This window comes from Phragmites australis, chromosome 13 (genome assembly GCF_958298935.1).
Source record: "Phragmites australis chromosome 13, lpPhrAust1.1, whole genome shotgun sequence".
Lineage (NCBI taxonomy): Eukaryota > Viridiplantae > Streptophyta > Magnoliopsida > Poales > Poaceae > Phragmites > Phragmites australis.
Window position 1 is genome coordinate 20817883 of NC_084933.1, and position 22709 is coordinate 20840591.

General features: G+C 42.0%; 1 protein-coding gene and 1 pseudogene across 1 annotated transcript; both read right to left on the bottom strand.

Moving 5' to 3' along the window:
* Positions 1–4934: 4934 nt before the first annotated feature.
* LOC133889520 (pentatricopeptide repeat-containing protein At4g38010-like) lies at positions 4935–12710 on the bottom strand (annotated as a pseudogene).
* Positions 12711–14058: 1348 nt separating this feature from the next.
* On the bottom strand, positions 14059–20813 carry LOC133887643 (sister chromatid cohesion 1 protein 2-like). Its single transcript, XM_062327594.1, has 15 exons — positions 20437–20813; positions 19182–19629; positions 19055–19095; positions 18794–18840; positions 17980–18044; positions 17772–17900; positions 17552–17689; positions 17190–17431; positions 16919–17099; positions 15836–15972; positions 15346–15752; positions 15228–15264; positions 15117–15141; positions 14901–15033; positions 14059–14513 (listed from the first exon to the last, which is right to left on the bottom strand). Exons 1-15 carry the CDS (start codon positions 20561–20563, stop codon positions 14403–14405), a joined length of 2268 nt encoding a protein of 755 aa, XP_062183578.1. The 5' UTR covers positions 20564–20813; the 3' UTR covers positions 14059–14402.
* Between the last annotated feature and the right edge of the window lie 1896 nt (positions 20814–22709).

Sequence of the window (22709 nt, forward strand, 5' to 3'; positions counted from 1 at the left end):
CGCAAAACATTGCACATAAGAGTTAAACATCTCAGAGACACTGCTTTAATAAGGTGATAGGGTCCTCAGTTTTTAAGCTAAGACTTCTTACGCCATACGAATTGGATCTTTGCCAGTGTTTGATTTCTTTGCAAGCCTATCGCTTCTTCTAGGTCATGAAGGGGGGTTTGCTTCGTTTTGAGGTGGTAAAGGAGAGTTAAACGTCGGTGTACGATGAAGCCAAGGTGCTTCAATGGGGTTAGTGACTGAGTCGATGAAAACTTGTACATCAGAAACTTGCACTTGTTCGTCCCCACCTGGAAGGACCTGAGCAGGCTGCCCTTCTACAACATGGGCCTCTACCTGCAAAACTTCTTCAGATATCTGCACATCAAATACGTGCACTTCTTCAAAAATAGCATCACCTGAGCTTAGTTGCATGTCTGGCAATTCCATCAGGCTTGACAGAGCTGGTTGATGAAGGTTGTTATCTAGGGTGAGCCGCGGGTCTGGTGGGGATGGGGAGGATGTAGATGATGCTGGCCTCTAGAGTGTTAGAGCAGGTAGCTGCTCTCCTTTTTCGTGTCATGAAAAGCTCAGAGGAACACTCAAAATTCATGGGGTAATGTATAGTGACCAAAACACTTCTCACCCGACGCCTTTGCTTGGAGTACACTTGTAGTGGTTTCAAAACTACTGGAATGACATACCAAGAACTTCCAGCCAAAACATTAGTCTTGGCATGCAAGAAAATGTTATCAACAAGATCAGCGAGTGAAACAGAGGTGGGGAGGCAACAGACGAGACGGGGGGGAGACCCTGCAGCCCACTGCCATCACCCTCCACAGGCCCAATTGGGGGACACTTGTGGTGGGGAGACATGCGAGGTAGCAACACAGCTGGTGCAAACAAATGGTCCCCCGGTAAAAAATAGAGTCGACAGCACCGCCAGAAGCAACCACCATTGCATAGTCGAAGATATTGGGGGTAACCTCCCTCGCCAAAAGGTCAGGAGCCCCGTCGATAAGAGCATGTCCACACTCTTCTTCAGGGTCCTGGATATCAGCTTGGATGTGTGTGTGTGCCAGAGATATGTTTGAGGTCGCGTTGAACCCATAGGGTGGCTCGCACTGTGCACCTAAAAAGAGGAAGATGAAATAAGACTCATGTAGCATCAGGTCATATAATGCTGAAAGCGGCTACAACACGCTCAGGTTATTGGTTTGGACGACTTTGAAATTGTAATATGCATTATATTTATTTGAATGCATCGGCCACTGGTCTTCTTGCATCTCCCCCAGGTTGAGGAACTAAACCTGGTACTCAAACAACATAGGGGCACAAGGGACTTACAACATTCGGGCAACATTAGGAGTACGATTCTCCTTACTGAAGACTTCAACACCCTGGTCACGTATCTGTATCCGCCTTATATCCTTGTGTGGCTTTGTTTGTCTATGGTTGTCGACCTTTCTCTGCATGTCTACATGTGAGGCCACACTCTGTTGCTCTGGCACCAGGCTAGGCTTGTGGCTGCTCTTGTTGCTAAACTTGTTGTTGTACTCCTCGTTTAGAGCCTCGGGCCTCCGCCAGCTCCTTGCGCCTCTCATAACTATCACCAGCAACGAGGCGAAGGTGACGTGCCTACGTGATGGCAGACCACCACGCGGGGGAGAGTCAAAACAAGTATGACAACTTCGGAGTTCCCGATGTAGCGGCCTTGAAAGAACAATGATGTCGCCTAGAGGGGGGGTGAATATGTTTTTTTACAAAAATTCGTCTCCTTTTACCGTTGGCATAAACTTGCAGCGGAATATAAATTAACGGATTTTTCACAAATGAAAAACCTAAATATGCTAGGCTCAACTAATGCACAATCACCCTGAATAAGTGTGAAAATTACAATCCTAAAGTGACAATAATTATTCAGTTCTAGCAAAAGATCGCAAACCTAACTCTTGGGCAACCTCACCTGGCAATGCAGAAAAGGCATCATGGGGGCCCTCCACTTAACCCATCTACAATGCCATACAACAATTATGCTATTGATCCTCTGAAGCTTCTCAGGTTCTAATGACCAAGGTAACCATTTTAACGCCCTGACAATTTCACCATTCCAACGGAACTGACTCCAACAACTTAACAATATATCAATGATAAAACACTAAAGAATATGTGAACAATCAAACAAGTAACTTCAATAATACTTATTTGAGATAGTGAGCATAAGCGAACAAAAATAAACAAGACGTATGCAATGAAATGCATCCCATACCCATCCTATTTGTGCAAGTATGTCAGGTTCATCATTCAATTACCTAGGATCTAAAGCCTAGGCTCTGATACCAAGCTGTAACACCCTACTTTACAACTAAGCCTTATTATTTGAAAATAGAAAATGTTGGCAGCATTTCCTCTATAGGACGGTATAACTGACCAAAAGATATCACATGCAGACAGTATATGATATAACCAGCATATATATGAAATCTTCACGACGCTACCAGTGTCGTACCACAACATAAACCAAGCAAACGGCAAACCACCAAAAACACTACTTATAACACCGGTTGAGCTATGAACATGGTGATGAGATAGTGTGTGCAGCTACCAAGATCCATCCCAAAATGCACGTCAACATCTAAACATACCTGTAAAGATTGAACAGGGGGTGAGACGAGCTCAGCAAGTAACCGCTATGAATATAAACATATCTCACTTAGTTTAAAAGCATTTGGGAAATAAACATTCTTCTCACATCAACAAGAAAAACACACGATTTTAAAGAGAATAGCCTTTCAGAATATTTGTCGAGAAAGTACCGACAAACTTCAATCCGGTCTCCCACAAAAAAATATGGCATTCAACTCCCAGAATTCTGTATTTTCCAGATATCATAAAAAGAAATGTATGAATGCCATGATGCAACTCCATTGGAGAGCTGGATGATACCAACATCTCATGCAACTCCATGTACCGGTACGAATCACGCGCGATGGCAGTGATCGGCCTTTATCACCATATGAAGTGCATAAATGCATATGTATGCATGTGAATTGACGTCAATTCTTCATTCCTTTTTGAATGGCTCATGATATAACCACAACTGATTCATGAAGACAAAGGTACAATCCAAATCAATAAGAAAAGCATGGATTTAAATAATCGAATGCAACGTCATCCATGATTTGAATGAATTAGAAAAAAACCATATACTTCAATTTTATTTGCAAAAGAAGTAAGACATGAATATAAACATGGCACGGAATCACACCCCCACGTTACTTGCCTTTTACCAAAAGCGACGAAGAAAATTCGATCAAGAACGCCCGGAAGTAGTACCACCTGTACAGGTATATTATTAGCACTACAACACATTTAAAACACATAAAATATGAAGCATCAACCCTACGTTTGAAAACGTCGCGTATACGCCTATATTTCGGAAAACCGAACAGAAACTGTATCACATGAAATGATACACTATTTCCAATTCAGAGTCGAACCAAAATTCTCACTAATTAGACTTCGCTCCGATGAACGAAAAGAATACTTTGACTCAGATGTCGTATCTTTGAATCAATAACGATTATCAAAATGAATCAGACTATTGATCACATGAAATGATACGACATGAATTGATTGATTTGATTCAATCCAACCACAAACTCCAGGAATTACCGAGAAATAGCCTTCGAAAGATTGACGACGAATCCGACGAAATTCCGAAATTTCCAACTTTTCCCTTTTTCTTCTTTTTTTTTTCTTCCCTTTTTTTTTCCTTTTCTCTTTTTCTTTTTCTTCTCTTTTCTTTTTCTTTTCTCCTTCTTCCTTTCTCTTACCTGGCTTCTTCTGCCTGCTTCTCTTCGGCCGGCTGTTGGCTTGCCTCTACGGTGACGCACGGCGGGCGGCGCCGGCGAGCAGCAGCAGCGCGACGACGCACGGCAGCAAGCGCGCATAGCAACGGCGACGGCCGGCACAGGCGCGGCGGCGGCGCAGCACGACGGCGCAGGCAGGCTGGCGCGGCGGGACCAGAGCAGGAGCGGTGCAGCGGCGGGGAAGCACAGAGCGGCAGTGCCGTGCGCAGGAGAGAGAGAGAGAGACGCGCGCGAGAGAGAGAGAAACGCGAGCGCTGAAGAGTCTGGATGGATCGGGTTGAGGACCGATCCATCCAGTACTTATCCCTTTTTTTTAAACAACGAACGGTCTAAATTTATTGGGCTTGCTACGGGTCGCAAAGTACCTGGAACGGACATATGAATAGCAAAATGGGTTCGTCTCGACGAGATGAACGCAACCACGATCTCCGATCGTCCATATGAGCAACGGATCAAAAAGTCAACTTTTTGTCAAATCTCTTTTTTTCTCAAAAATTTGGTATTACGTGCACTATGTTTCTGAGTAATCGTAATTCACAGCTGCTTGTTTGAGTAGGCTTTTAGAATACAGTGCTAAGCTCTTGGTGTAGTGATGTGCACAATAGAACTCAACCACTCTCAATATTATCGGTGACCAAGGTTTGGAAACTTTTTTCACCCTCTCATATCAAGGTATCACAGCACAATTCGATCTAAACTTTATTAATGTCTTGTAAGAGTCAGACCTCATTTTTCCATCCAACACTCATGATGATGGGAATGACCGTTAATCATGCACAAGCACCATATAGTGGATAGACGTTATGGAAATATCATGATATATGTCCTTTCTTTGTACCCCACTTGGTCGTTCAGCTTCAATACCAGAGTAGTCATGCATTTGCATAGGAGTGACAAACAACTAGCCATAAATGTGTAGCACCAATCAAGGTTAGCCATGATCATCCAAATTAATTCAAGTAGCCTTTGTAACACAATACAATAACCCCTTAGATCTTGTGTCCAGTCATTGAGACCAACTCACTAGGTAGATAATCTATGGATCTTCGGCAAAAAATCAATAATCTTCCAGAAGAACTACAACCCTTTGAAACGTATTTGCTTCATTAGTATGGAAAGCACTACCCAAATCTCATCAATATCTAGATGGTTCTTCTGTCTAACAAAGAATTCACTAGTTTTGCCATTCACTTCAATAACACTAGCTCCTGGCTCCTTATGCATGCCCTTCTCAATCATCAACCCTCTCACCTTCTTCACATCTGTCCATCTATCGTTTACATCATATACATTGGAGAGAAAGACATATACCCAACTACCAAATTCCAACTCATGAACATGCATAAGAATCTAATCGGAGATATCTACTCACCCATGAGCTTGGCATGCACTCAGGAGGGCTCCCCATGTGAAAACAGCTGGTCTCATCAGCATAGCCTTAATTATGTTGCATGCTTCCTGAATTAGTCCAGCTCTGCCAAGGAGATCAACTATGCAACCATAGTGCTCTTCCCATGGAGAGAGCTTGTATGACTCTATCATCAACTCAAACAACCGATGACCTTCTTGCAACAAGCCAGAGTGGCAACAAGCACCAAGGACAGTTATGAAAGTGACCTCATTAAGGGGACAAACCTGAAGCAATCATCCTATCAAAGCACTCAACAGCTTGCCTGCCATGACCATGCAACACAAACCCGTTGATCATCGCATTCCAGGAGGACACATTCTTCTTCTTTTTTACCGGTGCCTCCCCAAATTGCACATACTTCATCAGAGTCCAAGGGGTGTAAGACGGGGGAACCGAACCCCCGTCGGCTCGACTCCACCCTGGAGTCTTGGCACCATGCTCTGTGTGTGTCTAGGACACATTCTTGAGAGGCATCTTGTGGAAGATTGAAACAACAGTCTCCAAGAATCCACACTTCGCATACATATCTACCACCGAAGTCCCCATATGCAAGTCTCAATGTCCCACTCAATACCCTTACGCACTATATACTCGTGCACCCAACTCCTAGACTCCAGAGCGTCCAAGCTCGCATAAGTTGAGAGGACTGCAAACAGAACAACTTTGTCTAGCTTCACCCCCGATATCTGAATCGCATTGAACACCTCCAATGCCTCACTTGGACGCTTGCACTACACCAATCCACTGGTCACTGGAACCCTATCAAACACCCGCCTTTCGAGATCTAATTTCTCGCATTTCACATACATATCGAACATTGTGTTCCCGACAATGGGGCTCAACACCTTCTCTCACTTGACATACCACCCCTGCACTGCCCCTCCTAGCCTGCACCACCCCTAGCCTTCCGCATGCAACGAGCACGCTCGCAAATGTCACCTCGTTTGGCGCGACATCCATCTCGCCAAAGACCCCAATCGCCTCTGCGAACTTCACTCCCCTGATGAAGGCAGAGACCAGCGTGGTCCACGACACGATGTCCCGCTCCGCCATTTCGTCGAACACCCTCCCCACGTCCCCGCACTCGTAGCACATGCTATAGAGCATGATCAGCGCATTCCTGATGGGTAGGCGCCCCAGGAACCTAGCCTTTGCCACCATCGCGTGCGCCTGACTACCTCATAAATTCCCCCGAGCCGCGCTGTCATGACCCAAGGGAAGAGTGGACGCTCAGGATGCTTCTATACTGATTCAGCTGAAGATCTATTGTTACTGTTGTTTCTCCAACTGGCGCTGCCGTTATTCGTTACCACACATATTACTCTCATATTATCTATAGTTTACCATTTTACCGGTTGTTACTTTATGCGCAAATAGCGCTAATTCTGTAATGTAATCTCAGAAGGATATAATCCGGTGAGACGAGGGGAAGAGGTCATATTCGTTTTGCTTATCTCATTACAAAACCATGTACTCGTAAGAACAGTAGGATATTCCTCTTCCACCTCTCTGAAATCTTGTTGTGTTCTTGATGTTCATCCGATTCCAGTTTGAATTCGTGTTGAGTTATGATAATTGGAATTGGTATCAGAGCCCCTTCGGTTCTTGGTGATTGACTGTTCGGTCGAACTCCGACGAGGGTTGCTCAGCAAGTCCGGGTGTAAAATTCCGGGAGTCAGAACCGATCTGAATCGTGGTGGTGACGGAGGTGTCATGGATTTAGGTGAAGGTTGTTGGACGTGTTCTGACATAAAATCCCCAAGCCGATCTCCATCACTGGTGGTGGTAGACCCTGAGGTGAGGGCTGACTGGGGAGGATTTAGATCCAAACCAACCCACACCATGCACGGAGAAGATGACGAGGAAAACCCAGGCTTCAGTATCAATGGTTACTGTAGCAACTACTGTTGTTGGGTCTTCAACCGCAGCTACGCATGAGGAGTTGGTAGCACCGGAGAGCTCAAGCCTGGGATTCGCAGAGATAGTTCAAGAGGAGGTAATGGAATTGAAGTCCAGGATGGGAAATGTGAAGATCCAGCTGACCAATGTGCGGGAGCAGATGCATTCGATGGAGGCAACTATGATGGAGTTTATTAAGAGTACTAAGCCTCCTGTGGATCGGATTTTGGAGAAGGTGACTGAAAGAAGCATGGAATGGGACATAAATGAAGATGCTGAGAAGGAGTTGGCCGAGGGCCTAAAAAGGGAAAGACACAAAAAGGTCCATGAGGAAGGTAACCCTGAATTGCATGATCATGTCATCGACACTCGTAGCTCTACTTATGGATTTGTGTATAGTGATGCTCCTGGGAGGTATTTTAGTTACCCACGTGAGGTAGATCTGTCACATGATAGACATGCATACTCATCAGGACATTCTCACCCCAAATATTCCATACAAATGCTTATGTTCCTCCGCATGCAAGGTCCTATGATAATGGTAGACATAATCACTAGTTACCTTTAGATAAAGGGGCAGAGCGTCACTGAAGGAAATTTCAGTTTATCAATATCTAGGCCTAAGCTTGATTTTCCAAATTTTCAAGGGGATAATCCTATAGAATAGTGTGAAAAATATTTTGATCTTGCTAGTGTGCCACAAGACATGTGGGTGTCCTTAGCAACACTGCACTGCTCAGGAAGAGCTGAATTCTGGTGGTCAGGTCTGTGCTTATCTGCCAAACAAGATGGGTTCAATTTTGCACACTGTATGCAACAGATTTGAAGATCACAGTGTGTTTGATGTAGTGAAAATATTCCATTCACTCACTCAGGAGACCAATGTATCCACTTATATTGATAAGTTTGAAGAATTGATATCTAGTATGCAGAGGCAACATCCTGGCTTACAAAAAGAATACTATGTGAAGGGTCTCAAGGAACAGATTAAGCATTATCTGAAACCTCATAAGCCTAAATGATGCTTACTATATTGCAAAGGATTTGGAGATGAGTAGAAGGGCAGTAATGAACCAGACTTCAACAATGGGGAGGCCCAATTACCTGTCGGGTCAGACTCAGAAATCTAGAGTTCCTGCTGCTAAACTAGATGTGGTTCAGAAACCGGAGATACTACCAAATATCAGTGTAAAGGCTAAAGAACCAGGAACATGCTAGAGGTGTTCAGCACCTTGGACACCAAAACACAAGTTGAAATGTAAGTATTATTAGGGGGTGCTCATGCTATCTCAATGGACCCTAAGAATATCATTAACACTGAAAAGGAGAATGATGAGCTACTTATAAAGGAGGAAGAAAGCTTGCAGCAAATTTCTAAGTAGGTTGTACATGGGATTAGAACAGTGACAACCTTCTGCCTACCTATTGTTATTGGCAGGAAGAGGGCAGTGGCTTTGATTGATCGTGGAAGCACCCATAGCTTTATGGATGTATCATTTGCAAACAAATCTGGGTGTTCTATTCAGCATACTGACCTACAAGCAGTAAAGGTAGCTGGATGAGGGGAGATTCAATCAAGAGGATTTGTTCCACAATGCTCTTATCATATATTAAGGGAAAAATTTCAGAATCTTTTCCATTGTTGGAGTTGAACTGCTATGATATTATATTGGGTTATGACTGGATATACACACACATTTCAATTGGGATTGATTTAAAGAAGAGGCAGTTAAATATTTCCAAGGAAGGAAGGAACAAGGTATCTGACTGCATGCAATCTGAGTTGAATGGAACATTTAGGGAACATCAATTGAACAAGTTGCTCTCAAAAGGGGCCATGAGTTATGTGTTGCACATTAAGGCTTCCAACTCAGGGGCTAATTCTGAGGACATTCAAGAAGGATCTTTAGCTGCACTATTAGAATAGTATGCTGATGTGTTTACTGAGCCCAAAGGGTTGCCACCAAAGAGATCTTGTGTCCATTCTATACCTCTTAAACATGGCAGTATTCCTCCTAACTTAAGACCTTATAGGATGCCTCATTTTTAGAAAGATGAGGTAGAAAGGCATGTGAAGGAAATGTTATCTCAAGGGATAATACAACCCAGTGAAAGCTCTTTTGCTTCTCTATCCATTCTATTGAGGAAGAAATATGATACATGGAGGTTCTATATAGATTACAGACAATTGAATGATTTGACAGTCAAAAAAAAAATTTCCCATATCAGTAGTTGATGATTTGTTTGATGAATTGAATGAGGCCAAGTACTTCTCAAAATTGGATCTAAGGTTTGGATTCCATCAAATATTGGTGAAGGAAGAGGATGTTCACAAGACAACCTTTGGAAACCATCTAGGTCACTTTGAGTTTTTGGATATGCCATTTGGGCTAACCAATGCTCCAGTCACATTTCAATCTATGATGAACACACTTTTTGCTGACTATATAAGAAAGTTTGTCCTCATATTCTTTGATGATATGTTGGTGTATAGCAAGGAGTGGGAAGAGCATTTGCAACACTTGGGACAAGTACTAAGACTTTTGGATGAAAGCAAGCTCAAGGCCAAAAAGAACAAATTTGTATTTGTTGTGTAGAACATTGAGTATCTGGGACATGTTATATCTACAGAAGGGCTTTCTACTGACCCAAACAAGGTGGAGGCGGTAAAAAGGTGACCAATTCCAAAGAATATATCTGAACTCATGAGTTTTTTGGGGTTGACAGGGTATTATAGAAGATTTGTGAAGAATTACGGTATCATTTGTAGACCCTTACATGACATGCTCAAGAAGAACTTTTTCATAGGGGCCATTTCAAACTAAAGCTTTTGAAGAAATCAAGCAGAAGTTGATAGCTGCTCTTGTGTTAACACTACCATACTTCTCTCAGCACATTGGAAGCTGATGCAAGTGGTGTGGGAATTGGGGCAGTACTAATGCAAAGGGGATATCCAATTGCATATTTTAGTAAAGCTTTGGGACCAAGGGCTCAGGCTCAATCTATATATGACAAAGAGGCCCTTACTATTCTGGAAGCAGTGAAGAAATGCAGGCACTATTTTATGGGTTCCAAGCTCATTATCAAGACAGACCAGCATAGTTTAAAATGTATAGCTAAACAGAGATTGGTAGAAGGAATCCAACATAAGCTACTCCTCAAATTGTTGCAATTGGACTATTCAATAGAGTATAAAGGGGGTAAGAAAAACGAAGTTGCAGATGCATTGTCTAGGGTTGATCAAAGATGCAATGCCATCACCACAGTTCAGCCCTCTTGGATCAGTGAAGTTGTGAAAAGCTATGCTAATGACGAACTCTGTCAACATATGATTACTCAACTTGTGTTGGCTCCAGACCCTACATCTGCATATTTAATCCATGAAGATGTGCTGAGATATAAAGGGAGAGTTCATATTGGTAATGATCCAGCCATTCAAGGTCAGATGCTTACTGCTCTACATTCATCTGCCTTAGGAGGATGTTCTGGGATAGTTGCTACCTACCAAAGGGTTAAAAGATTGTTACATTGGGTTGGGCTCAAAAAGTCAGTGGAAACATTTGTTAGTTCTTGTCCTGTGTGCCAAAGAGCAAAAGGTGAACACTGCCATTATCCTGGGCTGCTGGAACCACTTTCCATTATTGACCAAGCTTGGACACAAATATCAATGGATTTCATACAAGGCCTTCCAAAATCCAACAACAAAGATGTGGTGTTGGTGGTGGTTGATAGGTTCACCAAATACTCCCAATTCATTGCTTTAGCTCATCCATTTACAGCAGCCAATGTGGCATAGTTATTCATTAACAATATATTCAAACTGCATGGCCTCCCCACTGCTCTAATATCAGATAGAGATAGGATATTTTTAAGTGATATGTGGCAAACCATGTTCAAGAATCTAAAGGTGTCTTTGAAATTTAGCTCAGCATATCATCCTCAGAGTGATGAGCAAACGGAGCGAGTAAATCAGTGCTTAGAGACATATTTGAGGTGTATGGCATTCAATGAGACAAGAAGGTGGTTTTACTGGTTACCTCTAGCTAAATGGTGGTACAATACCAATTACCATTGATCTCTAAAATGTACCCCCCCTTCCAGGCTTTGTATGGGTTTCCTCCACCTCAGATCAGTGAGATGTCAATTCTAGGTCCTGAATCTGCTGCAAGAGAATTCTTGATGGAGAAGCAGCACATGATCACTCAACTGAAGCAAAATTTGGCTCAAGCTCAGGTAAGGATGAAAAATATGCTTATTTGAATATATCATAGAGGAAATTCAATGTGGGAGACCTAGTGTATCTGAAGATGCAGCCTTACAAGCAGTTAGCATTTGGGATGAGGAACTCTTTGAAGCTATCAACCAAATTCGATGGGCCATTCTTCGTGCTGCAAAGGGTTGGACAAGTGGCTTATAAGCTACAACTTCCTCCACAAGCACAGATACATCCTGTTTTTCATGTTAGCCAACTCAAGAAACATATTGGAGACCATGTAGTTCCTTCTGACGATCTTCCCTTGGTTGACTTCAATGGCTGCATAAAAGCGGAACTTGTAGCAGTTCTGGAGACCAGGGCTCTTCCCAGGAATGATCTGGTAGTCACCTAATAGTTTGTGCAATGGAGTAGTTCACCACCTGAAGAAGCTACTTATGAAGACAAGACCTTCATTCAGTCAACTTTCCTGAGTTCTACAAGAAAATCATGGAGGAGTGGTGGTCGAGCATGAACACTCTGAACATTATTCAGAAAGATCAGGCGGCGAAATCACTTGAGGACAAGTGATTCCTTGAGGGGCGGCAATTGTCATGACCCAAGGGAAGAGTGGACGCTCACGATGCTTCGATACTGATTTAGCTAAATATCTACGGTTATTGTTGTTTCTCCAGCTGGCGCTACCGTTATTCGTTACCACGTGTATTACTCTCATATTAGCTATAGTTAACCGTTTTACCGGTTACTACTTTCTGTGCAATTAGTGCTAATGTTGTAATGTAATCTCAGACGGATATAATCCGGTGAGACGAGGGGAAGAGGTCATATTCGTATTGCTTATCTCATTCCAGAACCATGTACTCGTAAGAACAATAGAATATTCCTCTTCCGCCTCTTTGAAACTCTTCCCTGAGGGCATTCCTTTCCTGAACATAGAGCCAAACAATCTTGCCCGGAACTCCATCCCCCCGATTCTCCTAATGTGTTCTTGTTGTTATCCGATTCCAGTTCGAATTCGCATTGAGTTATGACACGTGTGCATGCCTTGAGCTCGTCGTGCCCCAAGACGAGAAGAGAGAAGGTGCGGAAGGCGGCGGAGGGGTCATCGACGAGGGTAAGGTGGGAGATGAGGGTGTTGAAGGAGTGGGTGTAGCGGGGTTAGAGGCGAACTAGGACGTGGAAGGTGTCTGCGTGCGCGAGTGGGCGCGTGCGCGGAGGCAAGGTTCTTGGCTAAGCACGCGAGGAGGGTGGCATCTTTGGCGAGGCCAGAGGTGAGGAGGAGGGCTTGGGCTCAGAGGAGGGTGGTCACCGGGGGGTGTCGCGGTGGCATCGGACTCGTGTACTCGTGTTTCGGGGGCTATCCAATTTAAAGAAGTAAATAGAAAGAAGGGAAATTTGGTGTATTTGTATTTCAAAAATACAGAAGAGGATTTGTCGATCCAATAGAGTTTCCCTTTATTTAAAGGGTTCAAATGAATTTTAGTTGTTGAAAACAAAGTTGCCTCCACTGGAGTATCGATTCTCTCATATGATACACCAAAGATGTTATCATTCGTCCATCCATTTATAAATTATTCAAACTACGTGGCTTCCCATCAATCCTACCCCTCCTCCACTCTGAGCATGCTACCACCACCCATCTCTTTCATTTATGGCCTCTTGGTGCTTAATGCGGCTATAGACAACGAATGAAGTTACTCACAACCTCTTCCTTCATCGCCTACATGGCTCCAGCCCACTAATAGTGGCAGATCCAAAAAAAAACCCCAGGCGTCCCAAGCTAGCCGACTAGAGGTCTAGATATCCCACTTGTTAGGCTAGATTGTGTCCTATGCACCCTATAGACACAAGGTGGATCCGCCCCTACCCACTAGACTAATTCACCATCTCTAGTGGCTCCAATAATTCCCAAGTTTCCAACCCTAACCCGACGACAGAGGCAACATTCGAGAGGACAGTGAAGTCAGCCACATCACAAACTCCATGTCGATCCAAAGGTGAGAAAAACCAATCAAGGTGCTATGTTTCAGGCAATTAAGGTTTAGTGATTCTCTTTCCGAAAGATGACTCACTAAGATTTTCTCATCCTAAACTGAGCTTGAGCTTATTTGAGAAACCACAAAAAATACACACCATTTTAGGGAGCTTAAAGCTTTCTGTGCTTCAAGCAGAAGGTGGAGGCATCCAAGCACACATTTTTTTTTCACTCCCTCTAATCATAAATATAAGTTCATTTAGATTTGTTCTAAATCAAACTTTGTTAGTTTTTACCAAAAATAGTAAACATTTATAAATTGGCAACATAAGTTTAGTGTTACTAGATTTATCATAAAAAAATATTTTCGTAACATATAACTATTTCTATTTAAAATAATATATTTTTATAAATATTATTAATCAAAGTGGTGTAAAACACCATATCGATGTTCTAATAAACTTATTATCAGAGGGAGTATCATTAACCATGGACAGCTCACTGCAGTCGTGAAGGCGTTCCTGTGAGACACAGCTCCATCGAAATGGCTTGCTCGGCCGAGAATTGCAGCGAATTTCTTCCAAACTACACGCCAAAAAAAAAAATCAAACTACAGTTACAAATAAATTAATACGATTCCTATATTGTTTTTTTACCTGAATACAGTTCCTATATTGATGTAGATGACTTGGGTTCCCTAGTCCTGATGCTTCCAAAAGACCCAAGAAACTTAAGCCCGAGACATCATTGCAAGATCCGGAATTACACAGTAACACGGATAAATCGCTCACAAAGCGAACTATCTGAAACTACACTGGCAAATGCCACGAATATTCAACACCTGAGAAAAAGAGATGCAATTTACATCTGATAAGTTAGAACTACACCATAAACTTTAACTTTAACCAAGCCTATGTTCCTAACCCTAACGCTTATACATGTGCCCGATGTGCAGGCTGATATATACAGGAGATGACAAGGTGAAAAACGGTTGAGATCTTGTCATGAAACTACCCTTAAACAAAGGAGCATAAGTTAATCCGATGACTAGTTCCCACTGCTCTGAAACTCTGCTTCAAGTTGCGGAGTCGCAGAGACTAGGATATCATCATAAGGCAGCTCCTGATTGACCTCTATGAGTCCACGGCTCTTCAGAATCTGCAGAAGAAGATGTATCATATCAATGGAATAACTCGCAAGATACAAATAATCTTTGGCTAAAATAACATACATATGACGGATATAAATAAGCCAAGAGGCCCAAGTCGCAATTTGATGGGTATTTGTACTAGTTATTATAAAGAAACACACCATACTAATTTTTGCCACAAGGACAGACGGATCTTGCTTAGAATGGAAATGTGAAGGATACAGTAATACTACATTAAGATGAGATGATAAAGGTTGCCAACTTTCAAATGAAATATGAAGAAACCTGGAATTGTCATTTCTCAATGGCAATGCATAACCAGTTCGATCCTTCAAGAAGGAAACAAGAACTCATGTAGATTATCATCTGGTAAATAAGTTGCAGTGCAAACATACCAGAGTTTCATAGAAGAATCTTGCAGAAGTTTTCCTCTTCCTCCCTTCAAGGGCTTGACTGAGGCTTAAAGAATTGTTCAATTGCTTGCACTTCTGGTCCAGGAGCAGCTGATGAAGGCACCTTGCTATTTTCCTGAATTAGTAAATTTAGAGATGTTAAATATTAGCAGCTGGAAGAAAATAATTGTGAGCAGCAGAACAAGATTATATAGCTACCTAGTTCTTGTTGAACTCAGCAAAACTGCAAAACAACAACAGGCATATAAGAGGCTGACAAAGCAAAAACATCAACAGTATAGAAGAGCACAAACAGTTTGTAAACATTACCTTCATCTCTGGTATGCTCCTCATCCATAAAAACATCCTGCAAGTAGAATGTCATCTCAAATGCATCATTTCCATCAAAATATTGTAAAGACATCCTATCATGCAGACGTTTGCTTACCTCGTCTATATAATCTAAAGCAGAATTCAGTGTTTCATTGTGCAATGGAGCATGATTCTCTGATTCATACATTCCCGTTTTCAAGGGATCTACTGAACTATGTTCATCTCCTTTGACTTGTGTTCCTTTCTCTTTGGCTGTATCATCAATACATTCACAAACATCATCTTGAACATGCCCGCTTTCAATGTAACAGCCAGGTGCCTGAATATCTGCTAATTCGTCCAACTTTCTCTTTCTTAGTCCATCTAGAATGCATTCTTGTTCTGTATCTTCAGCATCCTTGCAAGAATGGTTAGATTCAGAAAATTTGTATGAAAGACGTCTTCTTGTTTTAACTGATTCCCTGCATGAACTTTCAGGTGCATCTGGTGTAGTGTTGCAACCAGGGTGGAGCCAAGTTGAATCTGTCAAGTAAGATGACAGCTTAGTTGACAATTAATGTTTCCATCAATAATTGTGCCTAGTAACAAATGAATGATAGACCTACATGGAAATATTGGATCCATGAAAGCATCTGGCAGAGAACTAATTTTTGCAACCTTCCAAGCATCAAGGTAAGTGTGAGGTGCCTTCCTTCTTTGGTGCATCAGATCACTTGCATCCTCTATTGCTTTTCTCAACATTCTATAATAATAAGAAAATTATGTTACCAAAAATATTACAATTTGGTAGACGCATAGATCGAGAAATTAAGGGTCCATGGTATTCTGAAGAATCACTTTAAGAAAGTATGCCAATGCAGCCTATCACCACAAGTCCCAAAAAACGAAGATGATGGAAAACAGAGCCCCCATCATGCCTTCAGGTGTCTGTAGTAACACCAATAAAAGTCCACTGTGAAAACTTCTAGCTCTTGTTTGACTATGAATCACTTGATTTAGTTTACAGTCAATAAATAGCTAAAGAAGTTTAATCAACTAGGGTCCAGAAGCCTCTCTGAAGCTATAAATAAGCCAATTTGAGAACAAATCAACATGAAAATATTACCCCGAAAAATCAAGGAGAGTCTATGAATTATTGCAGCACTATTTAAAATTTCAATTTGAAATCAAAAGAAGTTAAGAAAATTGTGCTGTGAATAGTAACTTTGGCCCTGTCTCTTTTCTTCTCTAACTTAAAGTTCGTCAGCAATTTCTCTATTTTACTTCTCCCAACACAGATTGAATTTTGACTTGAACTTTCAACTGGATCATTTGTAAATTAATAGCTACCTCAATATTTTCTGAATTTTTCGAGTTGATTTGGTTCCACACCAAAATAATTTTCATGTTTGTACACAAATGATGATTATGATTTCCACCAAGACATGCCCCCTAATAAATGAGGCCACAAAGCTCTATTTGGGTAAATCCAACTTATAAGCTTTTATGAGATAGTGTACTCTACCTTGGCTTAAATATATGTGGAAACAGACGACATCTTTGATTTACCAGAGAAGCCAACACCTAGCTAAATCTTGATAAGAAAAGCCTAAGCTAGCAATAGCTGCCTCTAGGACACATTCAAGAAAGCATAGGTAAACGTAGTGCAACAGATGGAAAAGTTCGTACAAGCTAGAAGATCCACTTACTTATTAGGTAGTACGACATGCTCATCATACAGTAACCATGTTGCTCTTCTCACCCGCCGGTTGTTTTCTCTGTCTATTGGTATATAATCCTCCTTATTATACAATCCCCTTCTTCTTTTTCTCGTAACCCGATTCTCACTTTTAGCCGGTGTCCTTACTGTAAATCTAGGCAAGGGGGGCCCTAAATCAGAAGCAAATGATACCCACAAGTCACAAGCATGAGCATGATGATGAACATAACTAGAACAGGAAATTTTATCACAAAACCAACCTGGGACACCCTCTGGCAAGGGCTCTGGAGTGGAAGGTGATAGCTCATCAGTTGTCCTTGTTTTACAACTTACGATAGGAGGTTCCAGCGACTGATGATCTACAGGATCATGCTCAAGAAATTCTCCTACGGGTGGTGCAGTTTCAAAGTATTCAGATTCTTCAATTGTGGGGTTATTTGCAGTAAGGCTTGGAGTAGTCACATCCTCCAGAACATTCTTAGGGTTTTGCCCTTCTTGAATCCTGTTCAAAGCATGCTTACTCTGATAAAAATCTATAAACAATATTGCTAGAAGTTCTTCAAGTGAACAGTTCGTTGTGACAAAAGAAATTTTGAGGGGCAAAAAAATAGCTTTTACTCACTCTGGCAAAGGGATAGAATCAGCAGAACCCCCATTCTCTTCCCTGGTCAGCTCTCTTCTAGATTTCTCTCCCCTTTTGCTTTTATTAGAAGGGTCATTTACTTCAGCCACCGTATCCTCCATCTCAGGTGGAAGAACACTGTTTCAAATTAACCTCAGGACGGCAGAAAAGATGCACTGTTATGCTATAAAGAGAGAAACGCAACACTCAGTATACTTACTCCTTCACTGGTGTGAAGCAAGCAGAATCATCATTCTGATTTTCTCTTTCATGTCCATCCCCTTCATTACTCAAGTCTGGAATATTATTAACTTCACTAATAGCACTGATCATTTCCGGTGGGAGAGCACTGTGTTACAAGTTCATTTCAGAAATCCAGAGGAGGTAATCTTCTGTTAAAATCATTAGAAAGGAATCTGTATACTTACATGTATTCTGGCATAAAACAAGCAGAGCCTCCATCAGCATGTGAACATATCGCCCTTTGATAAGACTGTCTCATTGAATGGAATTTAAACGTTAATTTCTCGAACAAATAACATGTGAAAACAAGAGGAAGCTAGCAATACTGCATCCAAATTAGTGGTATCAGTAGCACAAATCTAAGGCGTGATTGTGTGTGTGATTATTTTATCAATAGTCTATAAAAACTGAAATTAACTTATAATTAGATAATATTGCATAACTAACACCATACAAGGCCACAGCAGGCTGGGCAGGTGACCAGTGGCACCTAGTCCCAATCTGTTGTAGAATGGACCAAACCTAGTTGCAGGCCTCACAGCACTGGGTAGTAAGGATAGCAGTTGCCACAAACTTGGTCTGTGGCAGTATGCTGAAACATTAATTACTCGTTCAGCTTTGCCATTTAGCACATATGGGAACTCTGTCGAATGGCCAGGAGAGTTGACCTGCTGCTGGATGCCTGCGGATTCAATTCTTCATGCTGGATATCTTTGATGAGACAAAAAAAAATGAACGTCTTTAGCGGTAGGCTGTGGTTTGGCCTGCTTGGGGCCTGTTACTCTTCTGGATTGCGTTAAGTGTCGGCCTCGGTGACAACTTCCTATCAATGATTGGAGAGTCCTGAAGGTGCCAAGTGGCACTTACAACTTACTTAGCCCACATTTGTTTCATTAGGTTCATAAGTTCTTCAATTCAATTGTTATCCATAAAAAGATATTTCGCCATGAGTGCATGCACGTGTATGATGTGGTTGGATGGATGGTAGGAGCTGCATACCTCATACAAATAGGGGGCATGATGGTGGTCATCTTCCAATAAGATATCTATACAAAAGGAAGCAGGGCATAAATAAAATGGTTTCATTTCATTGTTTCACAATCCAAAGAACATAGGCAATAGTGTATTTGCAACTTTTAACATCTATGCATGTTAGTTCCCATTTGCAGAGGTTTGAAGTATCTCAAGAAAACAAAATGGTTGAGAAAGAAACAACGGAATGAAAGGCAATGCTAACGACATCAATAGTGACACAGTTACCTTGGCATGCCGACTGATGGTGGTCCACACCTTCATCATCTCTACGAAGAAAAATTAAAAGGGTAACTGAGGAACCACGTGTCAAGTAACAAATTAATGAGACTAGTATATGACCACGCATTCTTACCTATCTTCATCAATCTCCAAGTCGAAAGAGTCAAGCTCAAATCTTTTTGGTATCGTGAAGGTTGGCAGATCATCTGGCGCACGTGCTTCTCGGACTACCACAGATGTTCGAACAATGACTTCTGTTGCTACCGTTAAAGAGAGACCTTCACTTGATATTGGACCAGAAATTCCAGTTCTCGCAGCATGAACAGGTTTCTTGACTTTGCTGGTATCTTGTTGGCCTAATCTTCCTGCACGGACAGCTTTTTTCACTTGCTTTAAAACTCCATACATCGACCTTCCAGTTGACGTACTTGGTTCAGCAAAACGTCTCAGTTCAAATGAGCGAAAAAGTTGATTGCAATCATGGTAGAGGTATTCCACTTTCTTGGAGTATATCCTAACAATTCCAAGCAGAAGCAGTGCCAGTATTCTGTGTGGGGTTTGGACATCGGATAGTATCTTATCTGCCAATGGTGAGAGAAAAAGTGCAAAAGTTACAAACCTATTCGGAGGAATACTAAAAAATTGAGAAGCTGCGCTGGTCAGTGCGCGTTGTGCCCACGCCACCCGCGTTCGAGCCTGCTCGACGCCGGTTCTCACCAATTTCACATAAGGGGTTTCCCCTACTATATTTCCCTAAAAAAATACTAAAAAATTGGCCTGGTCTAGAAAAAGAAAGCTGCCCTCTTTCTATCAACTTCACTAATACCTTGAACAATTCCCAGTACACATCATCATCTAACTCAATGTTATCAATTTGCACGCCTTGATAGCGAGTTGATTCACATGGTAAGTTTGGTTGGCTCCAGAGCCCGAAGCTCGAGATTATGCTAGAATGACACTAAAAAAACATCTACAAAACCCTCACTGACCAAAACCCCCCAAACCTTCCACTGGTCAAAACCCCATACTGTAGCCAAAACCATCTATAAAAACACCACACAGAACTGAGATGACAAATCAGATTTACAAACACGGCAACACAGGAAAGGGCACCAAACACATACGTAGGCATTCCTCTCTCATGTCCATGTTCTCTAGCCCAAATTCCCCTCGCATGTCAGGTTTTATGAATTAAAACCCCACATAAACCCTTCCTCTCTCCTCTCTTCTTCGACTGTTCCAAAACCAAAAACACAAATTAGAGAGACCCCTTTCTTTGCTTAACCCTTACCCCTACAAAAAAAAAGCGCCCTAAAATCCCCCCCCCCCTACACACACACACAAAAGGGATTGCTCTCGCATTGCAGGAGTTGGCATTGTGTCGTTACCAACGGAGGCGACGATGTCCATGCAAGCGACCTGCTCCCGGCTGAGCGCTGCCTCGCCGCGGACCGCCGCCACCCACACCGTCCCGAGCGCGCCCTTCGTGAACAGCAGGCCCTTGGAGTAGGACATCTCCTCCGCCCCGTAAACGCCCGCTCCGCCGCTACGACCGCCGCGCCAATGCAAGCGACCGCCCCGGCCTTGTAGGCCGCCCCAATGGCCGCCGGGAGTGGAAAACCCGAGCAGTCCGTGTGCGAGGCGAGCCCGGCTGCGCGGTTCTTGGTTGGTTTTGGCCTCTTTTGGGGAGCCTGACGAAAGCAGAGGGAGGAAGGAGGCAGGGGCTTCAAGGGGGAGGGAGGAGGGGGAGAAGTAGACGGCTCGCGGGCGAGGGGAAGTGACGTGACTGCCCCTCGGTTTGAGAACGTTGAGAAGGTTTTGGAGACTTTTTTGCTTTTTGATTTTTTTTTCTTCGGTTTGCTTATCTTGGATTTGTGTTATTGCTTTGCTCTTTTTTAGAGAACCACAGGGAGCTAATGGTTTGATGAGATTGGTGAGCTACAAATCGAACGTATCAGGCAAGATATACTTGGGATCAATCAATCCGGATATATTTTTGGTTACTCGTTTATTCGGTTATATATGTTATTTTCTAAACATCCCTATCTATTACCTATCAATAGATAGGTTGATTTACAGAAAACTCTGATATGATCATGAAATATCGTGAAATAACCACTCTACTGATAAGATGTGCGCTCAACCATAGTCTTTGAATACGAATCGGACGGATAATATTCACTGTTTGCACATTTACACTAAATATTTCCCAGACTAATAACGATCTTTGTTCATAAACAAAGTGTTACCTAGTCCAATAAAAAATGCTTGACGTTTCGGATATAACACAATCTCTGATGTGTTCCTTTACCACTATTATCTATCAAATATATTTATAAATCAAATAAATTTATGAGGTTATGAAAGTATCTTTCAAAACAAATCTATCCACATGTTTTCAAACTAATTTTTTCGAAGCTATTAAATATTGATAGTTAAAATTTTAAAAGTTTAACCAGATCTTGTCCAATATGTTAACTGGTTTTGCCTAGATGGATTACATTAGGCTATTTTCAATACTCCACATTGACTTATGCATTAGATGTTGAATGTACCTCCACATAGGATAAAATCTAATGTGACAAGTAATTAAATTAGAAAAAAGAGTGCTGGTGTCTTTAAAAAAAACAAGCTACGCTTGAAACCCAAGAGACAAGATATAAGTAAATATATATTGAGGGATGGTTAGTATCATCGGTATATGTTCTCATATTTATATATTTGATCATAGAATTCTATATATTCAACCTATAGGTATTATGTATTGAGAAGTTCTTTCTTATTATATATTTCTGGTATCTTCTCTCGTTTAAGAAATAGATTCATACATCATGTATTGGGAGTGACCTTATACAAGAACTTGACCACTAAAAACGTTTTATTTTAAAGCATGGTGAGTATTGTGCATTATAAACTGTTCTGACGATGTCTTTAGGCTATCTTCAACAGCATCTTTTTTTATCAATCCGCTTCCCTATGCAGCTACTATAGCAATCATTTTGCTGGTTTCATGGGATGGATGAGAGCGCTCTAGCAGCTCCTCTATCAGTGCTATAAGAATACATGTGGGAGAGGGCATACCTAAATTTTGGTACTCTAGTCTCTATCACTATTTATAGAGGTTGAATGTGGATCTAAAATGAAAAAAAATAATATAAAGTAGAAAATAAGATAGCAGTTAGAGATAAAATAAATAAATAATACTATAATAATATCAGATAATATTATAATAATATTATAAAAAATAAATTTTTAAGTATTTACTGAGATGACATTAATTAAAAGCCTGGAATCTATATATACCCTCGACAACCGACATTGTAATTTTTTTTGGACGCCAACTGACGTTGTAAATTCTGTGGGTAGCACCGCGAGCCCTCTGCGGTAATTTCTCCTTCACGGTCTCACGGATGAGCATGAACCTGTGGATGAGTGACGGGACCCAACCCGAGGCAACGCAGGAGAGAGGCTTTTGTCTTGCCGGTTTCCAGCGCACCGTTTGTTACCGCCCCTCGCGTTCCGCGAGGTCCGCTGGTTGGCTGGTTGGTCAACACGTGGACGACAGGCGTGGCAAGGCGCGCCACAGGCTCGTTACCCTCTCGGTAGAGACGCACGAGTAACTCCGGTGTCGGGCTCCGGGCAACGTGCCGACGTGTGTCGC

Coding starts and splice junctions, on each gene's coding strand:
- LOC133887643 (XM_062327594.1), bottom strand. CDS start 20,563: ATGTCCTACTCCAAGGGCCTGCTGTTCACGAAGGGCGCGCTCGGGACG. Junction 17,690..17,771: donor TGCTTCACACCAGTGAAGGA/GTAAGTATACTG, acceptor AATTTGAAACAG/TGTTCTTCCACCTGAGATGG. Junction 14,514..14,900: donor GATTCTTCTATGAAACTCTG/GTATGTTTGCAC, acceptor CTTCTTCTGCAG/ATTCTGAAGAGCCGTGGACT.